At 39.3% G+C, this 18483-nt stretch overlaps 1 protein-coding gene across 3 annotated transcripts in view; it reads left to right on the top strand.

Moving 5' to 3' along the window:
- KDM4C (lysine demethylase 4C) overlaps positions 1-18483 on the top strand; it is a 507818-nt gene that overhangs the window by 405931 nt on the left and 83404 nt on the right. For all 3 annotated transcript variants that reach the window (XM_036737952.1, XM_036737951.1, XM_036737950.1), the window contains one exon: positions 4018-4203. In XM_036737952.1, the coding sequence (XP_036593847.1) occupies positions 4018-4203 (186 nt within the window). The remainder of the gene's footprint in view (positions 1-4017; positions 4204-18483) is intronic.

Below are 18483 nucleotides of genomic sequence, written 5' to 3' on the forward strand. Positions count from 1 at the left end.
CAAATACCCTGTGTTCATTAGTGCTTTAAAAAAGATAATTTCTGTACATGCAAAATATTCCAAAGAATGGTGTCAGATATTTCATTTACGAATAGTCCCTTTTCATATGGCTGGTTTAGGGTTGCCAAGATCTTCACCTCACCTCATTTCTGTCCTTTGGCCTTTTAAATTTTAATTAAACAGTTTCTTGGAGGCATTTCCTCCACCTTCCCTCAGGTTTGCACTGAAGCCACTCTCCATTCTTCTCTCCTTTCTTCAAGAATAGTTTGCTGTTCAGGACACTTGGATCCTTAAGAACAAATAAACTCAAGCAAGAACAGAGAATCCAAGGTCCAGAGATTATTGTGGATAATTCTTTCAGAAATTAATTCCACAGAATTTATATTGGGACATTCCTGAGTAGGCATCAGTAAAGGGAGAGAAAGGAAAAGGGAGAATTATTCTGACTCTGTAAAACTAGAATTCATGGAAAAGGAATTCTTGGATCACTTTGGGGATCTGAATCTTGCCTGATTTCAGAAACTCACTAGGTTCAATAAAGTTTTGAAGACATTCTTTCACAAAGTCCCATTGCCAGGTTTCATTTTACTTTTTGCCATCATTCTGAGCAGACTTCCCAGGTCTTCCCTACTCCTTCCATTGGACCTACCAACACCCATTTGTCCCCTTCAGTTCTAGTTGGCTAAAGTAACTGCTCAACCAAGAGCAATGCATGAATGGGCAAGTGAACTTTCCAAGGGAAGATTAGGGTATGGTTTCTTATGTTCACATTGTGAATGTCTTATCTTAGAACTTGTGCAATTCACTTCAGAACAAGTGAATCTTCAGCAGTAACATCTGGGGAGATAATGGGTAAGTAGTCGCATATGTTTATAATTGCTACCTAGGACACGTGAGATTTTTCCTGTGTTCATAAGCTAATAAATACATCATCTGGTGCAAAACTTTCATTTTGAAGAAAAGGAAATTGAGCCTTAGAGAGGCTAAGTATCTTGTCCAAAGTCACAAAAATTAGAAAATATCAGAGCTGGAATTAAAGAACCCAACATTCTTTCTGCTTTACTAGAATGTCTGATTTTGAGTTGTTTCATTAAATGAGAACTTGGTCCCTTTGGTTGCTTTGTAATGAAGCCTATTGTGTTTAGCTATTTCAAAATTCCAAATTGTTAGCTGCTCTGCTAATGAAGCCTCTCAGGGTAGAGGTTACTGTGAAAGCAGTAACAAAGGGCTAAATGGATGGATATTGGTCATCTGATATTTTCTGTGCACGTTGGCTGTGTTCTTAGGCACTGGTCAGAATGTACCGCAGGCTTTTGTGTTCTTTGCCCCAAGGCCATAACTATGGTTCACGTCAGGCTTTACTACTTTAAAACTCTGAGAAGAAAATAAATTTTTTTTTTTACAGAGAGAACTTTATTTCTGTTACTTGTTATTTAGGTCAGTGAAATCTTGCATTTGCATATAGCTATGCCATGTTTTATATTGAAGGTAAAAAGAGTAGGTTGATAGAGATTCTTGTCCATAGTAATGGTTGCCATCTCTACCAATTTCCCTTTGGGAATTAGGGAGCCATGTTTACCTGTGTTACTGTAGGCAAGTCATTTAACTTCTGTGCCTCAGTTTCTCCATCTGCAGAATGAAAATATCAGTACTTATACTACCTGACTTACAAGGTTGGTCTTGAGGCGCATATAAATCATAAAATACAGCATAAGTATGAGTTTTTGTTATTTCTGCTACAACCTCTTCACCTAAAAAATCCCTTCTAGTTAGTGTTAATACCTTTCTCTGTCCCTTTCTTCCATAAATTCCTGTGGAATAACTTTTAAGATTTAAGAACTCTTCTCTACTTTGTGATGATCTTTTAATTATTTACTATTCTGTGCCTCACCTACTTATGCTTCGATTATGTTTGTGTTCTGTTACAGATCATTGACACATAAGGGAAAAAAGTCATTCATAAGACACACAAGGTTAGAAAATCGGGTTGCAGTTGGCATTGTAGCACAAACATTATCTAGCACCCCTTCTACCTACATGTTTAAATAAATAACAGTCATCATATATTATGTGACTTTTTAAGGTAAAAATAGAATAGTTACAGATACATTTTTAAAATTACTTGTCCATGGTGGGATATTAAACAGTAGGCTTGATCAGCCCCTTTGCCTGTAGTTTATCTATCCCTATACACTTTGGACAGCTAGGTGGTGCAGTGGATAGAGTGCCAGGCCTTGAGTCAGGATGACTCATTTTTCTGAGTTCAAATTTAGCCTTAGACATTTACTAGCCTCATGCCAAACAACTCTAGTATCTTTGCCAAGAAAATCCTAAATGGGGCCACGAAGAGTCAGACGTGACTGAAATGACTCAACAAAAATAATTCTGTACTTTAAATTCAATGCCAGTGCTTTTAGTAGAACCTAACAGTTTAGTATTTTTGGACCTCTTTTTATGCCCCATCATAGCATGCAGGTGACCATGGCTCCTCAGAAGCCATGCTGGTCTAATACAGATGTTGCCAAATTAGCACTGTATATCTGTCCTCTCAAGGATAGAAGTTTGGAGAAACTCATTGAAAGAAGGTTAACATCCAGATGATCAGTTTTTCTGAACCTCAACTCTTGAGGTATGGGGAGAATTGGAAACTGTACCACTGGACAGGGTACCAACACTGACAAAATCAAGCTTCGTAATGAAGTATTTTAAGCACTCTTATCAGTAAAAGGAGACTAAGAATCAAAATTTCTTCCCTCAACACCAGCTGACAGCTAATTTCCCAACTTCCCATCTCACTCTGTACTCATCTAGAAAAGTTATAAAATCTGAGATTCTAAGTTCCAAATTATAATGTACTTCTTATTTCATAACTCAGGGTGATCTGTTATGAACTTTTAATAGTAACAATATTATTGCAATATACATTTTGTGCCAATAGAGAAAATGAGTATAAACACAACTGTCTTCTAAAATGTCAATAAAAATTGTGGATCTTCATTCTGAGGATATCTAATGTGCTGTGAAACTGCCTCAGCTGCCAAAATAGCCAGTGTGTTTTTCTCTTTTCTTCTCATGTTTGCTTTGAATACTCATTCAGTTTTTATTTTTTTTTCTGTAGGTATATGTAATATTTCTGCTAAAGGATTACAACTATATCAGTAAAATTTTGTTGTCATTTTCTTATAATTTTATATCTTGTATAACCTTCTAGTTTTCATTTACAAAGCTTCCATAACATAAAAGTGTTGGATTTTCTCTGGCTCTCCTAAGAAATGTGTTGACATGCTATAGGACTAATTGTCTGCAATTTAATTTTGGAATTGTGACCATCATTATTGCTGTTTTTATTTTCATTCTAGCTTCCTTGGGCACAGCTAGCTACAAATATTTGGCAAAATTATGCCCTTTGGGGTGATTTTCAATTTACTCACTTCAGGAAGCAGGTTTTCATGTTAGGCACTTTGGGTTCAGATTTGGATTATTAAATACTTGAGTCCTCAGTTGCCACATTAGACCATTTAACATTCTGATTTTTCCTGTAAAGAAAATAAATTTTTAAAAATCCCTGGCCATCTATATGTTACTACAGTATTTTTGAAGCCTTCCCTTAGGATTTAGTGTTTGTTCCCACCCTCCAGGCACATTTCTTAGTATAAAAATCTTCTAGTTAAACAACGATGAACTTGGCATTGTAGGCCGATTCATAGAAATGTGTTTGGGGTTCATATCTATATTGTGTAATTAGGCAAGTGTGGTCAGATAGGTTTGGCCTTCCCTACCACCAGAAGTATTTAAATATGCTTCTTATAGTGTGTGGATGATGTTTTCTTTAAAGTAGGCAGATCATGTTGCTACAGCTGTTTTCACTACTGTGATCCCTGGAGAGAATGGGCTTTGTTGGTGGTGTAACAGACCTTTTTCCTTTTTTTTTTTTTCATAGCTTTTATCCCGTGGTATTTGGGAATCAGCGGAACTACTGTGCTTTCATTTGCATTATTTTCTGTTTTTCTCTTACAGAAATGCATCTTCTGTAGACAGAGAGTTAAGAAAGTTTCTGGGGCCTGCATCCAGTGCTCTTATGGACGCTGCCCAGCTTCCTTTCATGTGACCTGTGCCCATGCTACCGGGGTCTTGATGGAACCTGATGACTGGCCTTATGTAGTTAATATCACATGCTTTCGACACAAGATCAACCAGAATGTGGTAAGTACTTCTTTCCATCTGTGGATTTTATGGGTTTTTAGCATTGTATCATATTGTATTTTTACAGAATAAAAATTAAATCAAGTTCCTGAAGGAAAAGCGTAGTAAATATTGGGACTAAAGTTGTCTCCATACCAACACCTAGGTACAAGTTTGTTATCAGGTTCCTTCTCCAATTGTAGCTCTAAGCATGGGACTTTTTTCTGCCCTTCTGGGACAGAAAGAAGCAGTATAGCCTGTCTAGTGGTGAAAAGCACTATGTTTATATTCTGAAGGTATCAGGTCCAATCTTAGCTATGCTACTTGTTACCTACATCGTTTCAGGCCTCAGTTTATTCATGGATTTATTATTTATTTATTCATTGTTCAGATAAGGGGGTTGAATTAGGTGATCTTTGAGGTCCCTTACAGTCCTGAATTCTATAAATATCTATATTTTGTGATTGACGATGGTGTATCATTGGATCCCCAGACTGGTGTCAGTGGTTCAGTGGCTCAACTAAACCAGTGGCCATCAAAGATGAGAGCAGAGTAGACAACAGTTTTTCTTTTTCCTTGTCCGGTTGACCTATTTACATAAAATTTTCAATGACTAGTTTCTTCAATTAGAAATAGGAGAAATTTTCCTCCAACTCTGTGTCTGAGAATCCATCCTACTAGCCTTAATCTTTGTATTGTGAGTCATATTTTTTTTAAGTCTATCTTCTTTCACTCCGTGACCATTGACTCAAGTCCCCAACACCTGATGCTTGTGCTTTTGATCCCATTCCTCCCTATCTCATCCAGGAGCTGTCTCTGTCAGTTATCCTTATATACCTCTTCGATACCTGCCTCACTGCATTCCCCTTCCCCACCCTATCGTTTATTTCCCTGTGTACCAGCATCTTTACAAATGCCTATAAAATATGCTCTGGTCTTATGCATTACTTAAAAAAACTTACTTGACCTTTTATCTCCTTAAGCTATTGTCCTGTGTATTACTACCAAATTCTTAGAATTATGTTTACTTCTTGCCTTATTTATAATAATCATATCATTATAGTCATTTTCTCATCACTGAAGTAATTCTCAACCATTTGCCGTTTTGGTTTCTACAACTTGACTGAAGCTGCTCCCTCCAAGGTATTTTAACTAGTCAGTTTGGTTGATTTTTCTCAGTCTCTATCCTCTTTGACTTCTTTGCAGCTTTTGATACTGTTGATAACACCATACTCTTGGATATTTTCTCTTCTGCTTTGGCTTCTGTGACAGTATTATTCCCTTTGTTCTCCTCCCTGTCTTACCATGCTTTATCTTTCTTCTCTGTCAGATCATCATCCATCTGCTAAATCCTTAGAATGGATCTGAGCTAGCTTCCCTTCTCATTTACACTCCTTCTCTTGGTGATCTCATCTGCTCCCAAGAATTTAAATGCTATCTCTATGGATGATGCTTAAATCAATATAGTCAGCCCTAGTATGTCTTCTGAACTCCAGTCCCATGTTAAAAATTGCCTGTTGCTATCCCTTCCAATTCCATCTCAAATTAGAGGTTGCAAAAGGACCTGCAAAAAAGTGGGAAAAGTTATATTTTGTTTCTGGTTGATTGTCCTGAGTTCTTATAAGAGGGACCATAAAAGAAGATTCTTAGTCCTAGAAAATGAGTAGAACAGCTGTGCTTCCCAGTTCCGTTACTTTGGGATTCTGGAAAACAAATCAAAGGATCCTAGATTTACATCTAAAAGGCAACCTAAAGTTGACTTAGTCCAAATGACTCAGTTTACATATTTTAGGAAATCAAGGCCCAGAGAGGTTAAGTCACTTGCCTAAGATCACATAGCTAGTAAAGGACAGAGTTAGGATTTGAAATGAAGCAGGAGACCATGTAGTCAGCAAAAGCAGTAACATAGGCTTAGCCTACTACTCAAGATAAAGTTTTAAAATGTAATTGTGGTACCTGAGCAGCCAGCTATTGCTAAAAAAAAAAACCCTGCCCCAGCCCCTAACTAAAAAACCCCAGTTTGCATAAGAAAAACAGACTTCGTTCCCGCCATTTGGCATTCAGCGGGTGTCCTTGGCCCTGTGACTGTTCTGGGAGTATGGACTAACTGGCCAGGGGAAGGGCCTGATGCTCAGCAATCTCTATTTCTTTCCTCAGTGGGCTGAGAGACGTCTCTATCTTGTGTCAGCAAACCCAGCTGGAGCGTCCCTTGGTCTGCCTATGGTCTTGAAAGATGAAGGCCTCAGCCCCAGACATTCTCTTGAATTCCTTATTCTTATCTTATGTTGTGGGATGTAAATGGCAAATTGGACACAGAGATCCTGGGTTGTAATTCAGTTGACACTTTGTCAGCCATCTGGTATGCTGTACTTGCAGTCTGTTTAGGAGGTTCCTCTTCATGTAAAGTGGAAGAGGCTTGTCGAGCCTGCTAAAATAACATATGCAAGTTTCAAGAGATAATTAACCACTGCTTCTTGATCTATTGTATAAATTTGACTTCTCCACCCCAAACTCTTGGTCATTTTGATTTGGGTTGAACCCCGAATGGCCGCCGGCTAATAAATTCTCCATTTAAAACTTATACTCTGTGGTGTGTCTCACTCGCTCTTGGTATAACATAATAAGTACTTATGAACCATAAAATCTAATTAAAACCAAATTTACTAAATAGGGATTAAAAGGATAACTTCAAAGTTAAATAGGATAAAAGTTACTCCCCTCTATGTCCACAGTTGCCAGGTCAGGGAACTCAATATAAGAGCTAAATTTGCCCAAGATGAGTGGAAATGCACAGTATTCCCTGATCACCTTTCTTCATATATTAGACCTTTAACTTGAAATGACTGCTGCTAGAGCTTTATGGATGAAGAGAAGAGAAAGGAAAAGGGAACTAGAGGGGCTTGGGTGAAAGGGAAAGAAGGAAAAATGGGTTCCTCATAGCCTCTCTCACCATCAGAAGTGTGTAGGTATAGTCACTGTTCCCCAGTAATAGCCTTCTGGTTGTCCATCTGCTATCCACATAAAATCATTATAGTCCACCACAAGCACTTTCCTTTATTGAAAAAAGTAAAAAAAAAATGACAAAATGGGTTCTAGGCAGAAATTGGTAGTTGACTACCTACTATGATTGGAAGGGCAGAAAAAGGGTTGCTCTTCTCACTCAGAGATCTCTTTTCTCCATTCCCCTCTGTCTTAACTCAAAGGAGTCTGTCCTCTAGGAGTTTCACTTAGAGGGAATGAGACAAGTGATGGGTACTTTTTTGAAGGTTTATTAGATGGTGGGAATAAGTAGGAAAGGTTAAGTCATAGAATGCTGACTGGGGGAGAGCCAGCAGTGTAGAGGATCCTGGAAAATCTAGGTAGCGTGAAGGCACTGAGGGCCTTATGGAGGGGAATTCCTCTAAAAAGGGGGCCAGGGGCTTCACAGTAGGGTGGAGGCATACCGAAAACAAGTTATTGCTCATTCTAACAGTGGGGAATTAGTGTTTTTGGTGAAATTCCACATGATTTCAAATATAATTGGGTTATATATCTTCAGAATATGGTATATTGTAGCCTTTCTTCTGTTTTAAATACTGAGAAATATTTTGACAACTTTGAGCTGGTTGGTAAGCCTTTGGCAGCTTTATGATTAACCATTTTGTCTTATTTGGCTACCAGAGCGGCCAAGGGTTTTATAGAGTCTTCTATTTTGTTAATTTTCTGCTCTTTCTCAATACCTGGGAGACCTACTCATAACAAGTATGTGTGTGGGTGTGGGTTTGTATGTATATGGCAGTATATTTGTGAAATATTTCTTGTAAAGTCTTTTAAGCTTCTTGCCCAGATGTTAATATTCACTTATACAACTCGTATGCAATAAATACCTTCTCCTCCCACCCCGCCCCCCCCCCCACCCCCCGCCCATTTTTGGTAGCAAGGTCAATGATTTCCATTGATAGCTGAGAATGATGCTCCAATTTTGTGATTGGGGGCCTCTTTGAATTTGTTTGTGAATTCTACCAGAATGCACGTAATGATGTCACCCACTGTTTCAAAATGATTTATTTTTTTCATTATCCTTCATAGTATGTGATTAGTTAGAAGTTTTTTAGTTTCTTGACTACTTTCTGAAATTTGAATAATTTCTAAATATTTCAGCTTTCTTAGCATGTTCTGTATTCTACAAATAGTATGTGAGAGTAACTTTTTTTTCCTTTAAAGATACTTTCACATTATCTAGAATACAGCATTCCTTTGGTTTAAAACTGAATTACTTTTAAGGTTTTCAAATAAAAGTTTGCCTGGGATTACAGAGTCCCATTTTAATATTCAAATGTTCTGTTACTATTGGTAATAGGGTTGAACTCCCCAGTAAAATGAACCAAGCATTTAATCAGCATCCTTTTGCTTCTGAGCTTTGGTATATATGATTCTGTCATTGGGGGTTACTTGGTAGTTTAATAAATGATGATGAAAAAGAAAATGTTTGATTTTGATGTAATTTAAAAAAAAAAAACCTAATTGCTCCCTGCCCCTTCATTTCCATCTCAGACCTAGTGTAGTTTGTAAAGGATGAAAAGAAATTACAGGGTAGCTTTTTGAGGATAGGGGAAAAAATCTTAAGTAATGTTTATAAATTGCTTCTTATAACTTTGTTAGGGGAAGGTAACTAGAATACCATTCAGAAGTATTCTTAGTGTTCATGAATGTCCAGTAGAGCCATTAATAGAGGTGTTAGGTGTGTGTGAGTAGAAGGTGGGTAGAAAGTGACCAGCTGACAGTATGAGTGCATAATCAATGGAACTTGACACCTAGTTAGCAAGAACAATTAATTAAAATAGGAAGTTTACTGCTAGAATTCCAGCAGCATGGTCTTTGCACTTCAGATCAATTGCTGCCTAACCTACCCTGATCTCTCCCCAAATGAATTTTTCTTTAAAGGTGCATTTATGCGTCTGGCCTAGATGCAAAAAATCACTAGATAGAGTTTTGCCATCCACCCACCTTAAATGAGTCTAGGCAATTTACTTTGGTAGCTGAATGGAGGATGGTTTGGAGTGGGGAGAGTTTTGAGGCAGGTGGGTGTACTAGCAGGCTCTTGTAATAGTCCAAGTGCAAGTTGATGAGGGCCTGCACTAGAGTTGTGGTAGTGAGAAATGTTGCAAAGGTGAAATACTAACATATTCTCTCAATAGTTGAATTCCCGGAAAGATCCTAGTAGAGGAGAAGAATATAGCTGATTCCTATTATTTTAGCCCAGCATTTAATGCCTCTGTTTCTGTTGGGCTAGTTCTTTCACATAGAGATTTCACATTACACACAAGTGTTCCAATTCTCCAATTAAAAACTCTGATACTCCTGTACCTGACCATAATCTATCATTTTATCTCTCCCTCTGCTTCACTCCTTCTAAACCCACCCATTGAGAACTCCAGTCCTTCTGCCTCTGGGGGCTTTCTTGGGCTTGACACCTGCTCAGATTTCACTTTCCTTCCCCTCCCTATCTTCTGATAGCCAATTCAACTATATGTCCTCTCAACTCTCTTGTTCCCTTCTCCTAACACTGCTTATCCCTTGCTAAAACTGACTCCTTGTTTACTTCTGTTTCCATCTGTTTCCTTCACTCTTACCTGTTGAAAGGAGCTGGAAGAAGTCACAACTCTGCTGACTGGGTACATCATTCGTTGTTGTTCATTTGTTCAGTTGTGTCTGATTCTTTGTGACTCCTTGGACCATAGTATGCAGGCCCTTCTACTGTCCACTATCTCCCAAAAAAATGTCCAAGCTCATGTTGCTTTCATGATACAGTCTATCCATCTAATCCCCTTGACCTTTTTCCATCAGTCTTTCCCAACATCAGAGACTTTTCCAATGAGTGCTGTCTTCTCATGATATGGCTAAAGTATTTAAGCTTCGGCTTCACTATTTGCCCTTCCAAGGAATAGTCTTAATAAAGTATTGACTGATTTGGTCTCCTTGATGTCCAAGAGACTCTCAAAAGACCTCTAGCACCACAATTTGAAAGCATAGATTCTGTGATGCTCAGCTTTCCTTATAGTCCAATTCCTGTAACCACACATTACTACTGGAAAAAACATAGCTTTAACTAGATGTACTTTACCTGGCCAGGTGATGTTTCTGCCTTTTAGTATACTGTCCAGATTTGCCATATCTTTCTTTCCAAGGAGCAAGTGTCTTTTAATTTCACAGCTACAGTTTCCATCTGCAGTGATCTTTGAGCCCAAGAATATGAAATCTGACACTACTTCCATTACTTCTCCCTCTATTTGCCAAGAAGTGATGGGGCCAGTTGTCATCATCTTGTTTTTTTTTTTTTAATGTAGTTTCAACCTAACTTATGCACTGTTCTTTTTCACCCTCATCAAGAGGGTTATTAATTCTTCTTCATTTTCTGCTATCAGAGTGGTCTCATCTGCATATCTATAAGGGGGCAAGTCTGTTCTGCCCTGATTATGCCAATTGTAGGGTGGCAGACACTCCGAGAGAATACTGAGATTCCAAAGAAAGAGGGGTCCATGACAGCTTGATAGTAATTGGGGGAGTTTACTCATGAGACTAGCCCTAGGCAGCAACAGGACAGAATGGTAGATCCCTACCCTCCACCACCACCTCTCCATAAGCTAGGCCACTTATTATATAGCAGCAGAACCATAATACCAGGGATGGCCCAGGGTCATCTGCAAGTTATGCAATGGGACAGTTGGAGCTTCTTTTGTTATTTAAGGTAGTTTACATCAACTGTGGAGTCATAGGTCATATTCTTACTCTCTGGCTCCTATTGTACAATATCTGAGATTTTCTTCTGAATATTTCTCTTGGCACCCTAAATTCTGGCTTTTGATTTGTCTAGCCTGGCATTTCCCATGATGTACTCTGCATATAAATTAAATAAAGTGACAAAATACAGCTTTGTTGTACTGCTTTCTCAGTCTTAAAACAGTCAGTTGTTCTGTGTTTGGTTCTAACTATTGCTTCTTTTTTTTTATTAAATTTATTTATTTAACATATTTAGTTTTCAGCATTGATTTTCACAAGAGTTTGAATTACAAATTTTCTCCCCATTTCTACCCTCCCCCCCACTCCAAGATGGCGTATATTCTGGTTGCCCTGTTCCCCAGTTACTCCCTTCTGTCACCCCACTCCCCTCCCATCGCCCTTTCCCTTCCTTTCTTGTAGGGCAAGATAAATTTCTACGCCCCATTGCCTGTGTATCTTATTTTCTAGTTGCATGCAAAATTTTTTTTTGTTTGTTTTTGAACATCTGTTTTTAAAACTTTGAGTTCCAAATTCTCTCCCCTCTTCCCTTCCCACCCACCCTCCCTAAGAAGTCAAGCAATTCAACATACGCCACATGTGTATCATTATGTATAACCCTTCCACAATACTCATGTTGTGAAAGACTAACTATATTTTGCTCCTTCCCAACCCATCCCCCTTTATTGAATTTTCTGCCTTGACCCTGTTCCCTTTCCGAAGTGTTTGTTTTTGATTACTTCTACCCCATCTGCCCTCCCCTCCATCGTCCCCACCTTTTTTTTATCTTCTTCTCTCTTCTTTCCTGTGGGGTAAGATACTCAATTGAGTATGTATGGTATTCCCTCATCCGGCCAAATTTGATGAGAGCAAGATTCACTCATTCCCCCTCACCTGCCCTCTCCCATCCTCCCACAGAACTGCTTCCTCTTGCCATCTTTATGCGAGATAATCCATCCCATTCTATCTCTGCCTATCTCCCTCTCTCAATATATTCCTCTCTCATCCCTTAATTTGATTTTATTTCTTTTAGATATCTTCCCTTCATCTTCAACTCACCCTGTGCCTGCTCTCTCTCTCTATATATATATATACACATACATATATACATACATACACACTCACATATACATATATATATATACACATACATATATATATATACACACATATGCGCGTATTCCCTTCAGCTACCCTAATACTGAGGTCTCATGAATCATACACATCATCTTTCCATGTAGGAATGTAAACAAAACAGTTCAGCTTTAGTAAGTCCCTTGCAATTTCTTTTTCTTGATTACCTTTTCATGCTTCTCTTGATTCTTGTGTTTGAAAGTCATATTTTCTATTCAGCTCTGGTCTTTTCACTGCGAAAGCTTGAAAGTCCATATTTTGCCTTGGAGCATGATACTCAGTTTTGCTGGGTAGGTGATTCTAGGTTTTAATCCTAGCTCCATTGACCTCCAGAATATTGTATTCCAAGCGCTTCGATCTCTTAACGTAGAAGCTGCCAGATCTTGGGTTATTCTGATTGTGTTTCCACAATACTCAAATTGTTTCTGGCTGCTTGCAATATTTTCTCCTTGATCTGGGAGCTCTGGAATTTGGTGACAATATTCCTAGGAGATTTTTTTTGGGGATCTATCTGAGGAGGCGATCGGTGGATTCTTTCAATTTCTATTTTGCCCTGTGGCTCTAGAATATCAGGGCAGTTCTCCTTGATAATTTCTTGAAAGATGATATCTAGGCTATTTTTTTGATCATGGCTTTCAGGTAGTCCAATAATTTTTAAATTCTCTCTCCTGGATCTATTTTCCAGGTCAGTGGTTTTTCCAATGAGATATTTCACATTGTCTTTCATTTTTTCATTCCTTTGGTTCTGTTTTATAATATCTTGATTTCCATAAATTCCACTAGGCTTCCACTTGCTCCAGTCTAATTTCTAAGGTAGTATTTTCTTCAGTGGTCTTTTGGACCTCCTTTTCCATTTGGCTAATTCTGCCTTTCAAGGCATTCTTCTCCTCATTGGCTTTTTGGAGCTCTTTTGCCATTTGAGTTAGTCTATTTTTTAAGGTGTTGTTTTCTTCAGTGTATTTTTCAGTATTATTTTGGGTCTCCTTTAGCAAGTCATTGACTTGTTTTTCATGGTTTTCTTGCATTCTTCTCATTTCTCTTCCCAATTTTTCCTCTACTTCTCTAACTTGCTTTTCCAAATCCTTTTTGAGCTCTTCCATGGCCTGAGACCAGTTCATGTTTTTCTTGGAGGCTTTTGGTGTAGGCTCTTGCACTTTGTTGACTTCTTCTGGTTGTATGTTTTGGTCTTCTTTGTCACCAAAGAAAGAATCCAAAGTCTGAGAACTGAATCTGGGTGTGTTTTTGCTGCCTGGCCATATTCCCAACCAACTAACTTGACCCTTGAGTTTTTCAGCGGGGTATGACTGCTTGTAAACTAAAGAGTTCTATGTTCCACGTTTGGGGGGCATGTGCCAGCTCTGCCACAGCAGCACTCCTCCTTCCCCAAGAACCCCCAACCCAGACTGGGCTTAGATCTTCAGCAGGCTGTGCACTCCTGCTCTGATTCACCACTTAATTCCTCCCACTAAGTGGGCCTGGGGCCGGAAGCAACTGCAGTTGTAGCTGCCCCACCTCCGCTGCCCCGGGGGCAGTGACCAAACCTCGAACTCCTTCCACTCCCGCAGCTTTTCCCACTAACCCTCTCTGTTGTCTTTGGTGTTTGTGGGTTGAGAAGTCTGGTAACTGCCGCAGCTGACTGATTCAGGGCGCTAGGGCCCGCTCCGCCCAGCTCCTGGTCTGGTTGGTCCGCGCTGCTCATGCTGGGCTCTGCTTTGCTCCACTCCCAGATCCCAGCTCCCAGCTCCGTGTGGGATAGCCCTTACCCAGAGACCATCCAGGCTGTCCTGGGCTGGAGCCCTGCTTCCCTCTGCTGTTTTGTGGGTTCTGCAGTCCTTGAATTGGTTCAGAGCCATTTTTTATAGGTTTTTGGAGGGACTCGGCAGGGAGCTCACGCTAGTCCCTGCTTTCCAGCCGCCATCTTGGCTCCGCCCCCCATAACTATTGCTTCTTGACCCACATATAGGCTTTTCAAGAGACAAGAGAGATGATCTGGTACTCCTCATCTCTTTGAGGACTTATCACATTTTGTTGTGTTCCACACAGTCAAAGGTTTTAGTGTAGTCAATGAAGCAAAAGTTGGTGTTGTTCTGGAACTCCCTTGCTTTCTCCATAATCCAGCGAATGTTGGCAATTTGGTCTCTAGTTCCTGTGTCTCTTTGAAAACCAACCTGCTCTTCTGGTAACTCTCAATATGTTGTCTGACTTCACCTGGATCCTCACTGGGATGAGACAATGTTTTTATTCCTCCCTAATTGATTTGCTGTATCACTCCTTACAAAAACTTTTTTAAACTTTCTCTTTTCTCACAAGGCCCTCACCCCTTGCTTCACTGAAAAAAAATTGAGGTCATTGTATATGAATTTTCTCTTTCTTCCTTCAGATATGCGAAATTCTCCCTCATCTTTAAAAAAAACCAAAACTTCACTAGATCCCACTCACTCAATTAAGCTTTCATCCTATATTTCTCCTCCCTTTCTCAGCCAAACTCCTAGGAAAAAAAATGCTGCTTATATTGCTGCCTCCATTTCTTCTCTGCTCCTTCACTCCTCATTTTGGTTTCTAACCTCTTTTCTCAACTGAAATTATTCTTTCCAAATTTATCAAGCATCTCTTAATTGCCAAATCTGATGATCTTTTCTCAGCCTTTACCATTTTCAGCCTGTCTACTGCATTTCATACTGTTGACCGCTCTCTCCTCCTGAATACCCTCTCTTCCCTGGGGTCTTGTGACAGTATTCTCTCCTGGTTCTCCTACCTCTCTGACTGTTCTTCCCCTTTCCTCACTCATTATGCACATTAACCCCCCCCCCCATCTATTCTCCAAGGTTCTGTCCTTGGCTCTTTATGCTTCTATCTAAACTCTCTCTGCTTGTGATATCATCTCTATGCTGATAACTCCCTGACCTATATATCCAACCACCATCTCTTCCTGGACTTCAATTCACCATCACTGATGAATGATTTAAAATTCGAAATTGCATGTTCCAAAGATATCTCAAACTCAACCAAAGCAAAATAAAACTCATTATTGTCCCCACCCCCCCAAGTGTCCCTTCTTTTAAACTTTCATATTTCTGTCACAAGTGCCACCATCTTTCTAATCTTCCAGTTTTATAATCTTGGAATTATATCTGATTCCTCACTCTTCCTCTCATCTCGTATCCAATTAGCTGTCAAACCTTGCTATTCCAACCTCCACTACATTTTTCAGATCTGACTCCTTCTATCTACTTACAGTTCAGGCCCTAATTATTTCTCACCTACATTATCACAGAAGCATCCTAATTGGTATCTCTGCTTCAAGTATCTCTAGCCCAATCTAGCCCAACTGGGTTGCCAAATTGATTTTTCCTTAACCCCCTTTCCTTAACCTCCCTACTCATTCAAGTCCAGTGGTTTCCTGTTGCTTTGTTTATCAAAAACAAAGGCTGTATTGAGAATCAAGATGGGCTCTTAGCACTTATTCAACGAAGTGCCCTTGAAGAGTTTGGCCTTTGTTTCCTCGATTAAATTAGGAGTCTTTGATGGCCTCCTTGCCTCAAGGGAAAGCCTAGTTTACATGGGTTTGAGTAACATGTTTGTGACATCAGAGGCTTTTAGACCATGTGGATTTAAGTCACGTTTTTGTGATGATTTTAGGTCATGTGCATGAGTTGCATGTGTGACTCACCTTTGACCCTGAACAAGATATATAAAACCAGGAGTTGGCTTTCTTTTTTCAGAGCTCTGAGCTGCAGCAGTAGTGACACATAACTCTGAGCCAGCTGTTGTCGAGCTTCTGGCTGAACTCAGATGTTGGTAACTATGAATTGTATTTGGTCTGTTTATAAATGTATGTTTGTAATTTGCTTGTATTTGCTCTGAAGTTCAGGGTGCTGGCTTTTCCCCCTGAACTAAGTGAATGATATTTGTATACTGGATTAAAGTAGGATTGTTAACCCGTTAATGTTGCTTTCCTTAGTAAAGCAGATCGAAAGAACCTAGGCTTGCAGGGCTCCGTGAGGTGGTTGTTGTTGGTTTTACTCCCCCACAGCAGCTGCGAGCCAGATTGTTGAAATAAAGGCCTTTGCAACCTAGTCCCAACATATCTTTGTAAACCCACTGTATTCTACTTTGCCTCTCATACTGTTATCCAGCCAAATGGGCTTTCTCTTTGTTCTTCATTCACAGCAACACACAACTCTCCCAGCCTTTGTACTGGCTAATCTCAGTAGTTGGAATGCTCTCCCACTCCTGCAACCTAACCCTTCTCCCCCAGTTAACTCCTCTTTTCCTTCAAGATGCTGCTGAAATACTGTCTTCTACGTGAAGCCTTCCTTGTCCCCCTCAATTGCTCTTGCCCTCCCTTTGAAACTACCTTGTATTTAATTCATTTATATGTATGCTTTTTATACTTATTTGTATATATTTATATATGTACTTGTCTCTCCTGTTGAAATGTAAGTTTCTTGCAAGTAAGGATTGTTTCATTCATTGGATTCATAGCCTCAACACCTAGCACAGCCCCTGACACATAGTGGGCACTTTATAAATATTTTATTATTGATTGATAGATATGCTTCAACTGTAACATTTTTGGCCATTTCCAGTGTAGTTGTGGAGACTAGTATATAGAGTTCCATTTATACATATACATAATCCACTTTTTATGTGAGGTGTTAAACATTTACAAGAGACAAAATGGATTTTTTTCAAAAAGAAACCAATTGTATAACAATCAAAATAGTCTTGAAACTTAAGCCTTCAAAACCATATTTGTGCCCTATGAGCAGGTAATCCATGAATTGCCCAAAGCAGATTTTATACTGTAATCTGTTAGCTATAACCACCAGAGGGAGATCTGATATTTTATACCAAACTTGGTCTGACTTGCTGTCAAAAAGAACATTAAGAAAGAATATGTATTGAAGGCCCAAATGATGGTGCAAACATATTGTAGAAGTCACAAAGATTCTTCCACCATCTTTCTAGTGTTGCTTTTGAAAGTGCATGTAACTTCTAAGACACACATGAAGTATATTTTCTCTCTGAATCTATTACTGCAAGAGTATATGGCATTTGGGGAGTTTATTTTAGGTGAGGGTCATATCCTCTATAAATCTCTATCTGAATTGTCTATATCAGGAGAAAAAAAAAGCTTTTCCCTTTGCCTTATAAATTATTTTATCTTTTTAAAAAAATGTCAGTTCAAATTATTTCTCTTGTTCTTCTCTTCCCATCCAGGTCCTATTAATACATCCCAATATAGAGAGTCATTAGTGGGTGAAAGATAGTGGATTGATTGCTCTACATTCCCCTCCCCCCTTGCTTTCTCCACTCAGGAGGGGCTTCACTTGGTTCATCGATGCTCAGAATAGTTTTCCCTTCTGGTGTTTAGTTAGACCCCCTTTCCGCATTTGTTTCATTCTACCTTTTCTACCTAACTTTACTACCCCTGGCAAACTCTACCTGCCTGTCTTTAAATCCCGGACTAGCTCTTTTTCCTTACCCAAGAGGTAACAAAATGTAATATAAAAAATCCTGGCTTCTAAGTAGACATGAATTTAAGCCCTAGCCTCAACCACTTATTAGCTGTGGGACATTTGGCAAGTCACTTAACATCTCTGAGCCCTAGCTGCTTCAACTGTATAGCTGGCTTACCTGTTAGTATACTCAAAGGATTACTTTCAGAATTGAGTAAAATCATGCACAGGGAACTATTTGCAGCCCCAGTTTCCTCATCTAACACTTATAGCGTTAGATTAGACAATCTCTAAGGTTCCTTTCAGCTCTAATTCTTAAGACTATATTTTAAAAAAGCTGTTACCAAGTTTAAAAGTTCTGAGCAGACAGAATAGATGTCACCAGGTCCTTGCATTAAAATCTCATGACCTTTACTCATCGGAGAACTCCTCCGGCCCTTATTTGGCAACGATCTCGTCTTGTTTTAAACTCAGCTTTAAGGTGGCTTTTCTGTTTTTCAAACCCAAAAGGAATCTTGAAGAAGCACATTAGAAGTTGGAGATAGGAAGGCTAAAGATGGGGATTGAAATCTGAAGAGAGTTTTTACCAGCAGCAGGAGTTAATGAACAATTGTTTGTGTAGTGCTTACAATGTGTGATATACTTACTATGTTCTAGGAGTACAAAGACATAAGTGAGAGAGTTTTTACAGGAGGCAAGCAGTAGCGGCTGCAGCGAGGGGTCAGGAAAGGTCTCTTGGAGGAGGTGACCCTTGAGCTGGGAGCTTTGCAAAGATCTAGGAATTTTACGAGGTAAAGTGAGGAGGGAGTACCTTCTAGGTATAGGGGGATAGCCTGTACAAAGGCTCAAGAGGCTCAGGGCGGCGCTGCGTATGAGGAATAGCAAGTAGACCAGTTTGTCTGGAAAAAAAATGCAGGAGGAGGAATAATGTGTAATAAGGTTGGAAAGG

This window comes from Trichosurus vulpecula, chromosome 9 (assembly GCF_011100635.1).
Source record: "Trichosurus vulpecula isolate mTriVul1 chromosome 9, mTriVul1.pri, whole genome shotgun sequence".
Lineage (NCBI taxonomy): Eukaryota > Metazoa > Chordata > Mammalia > Diprotodontia > Phalangeridae > Trichosurus > Trichosurus vulpecula.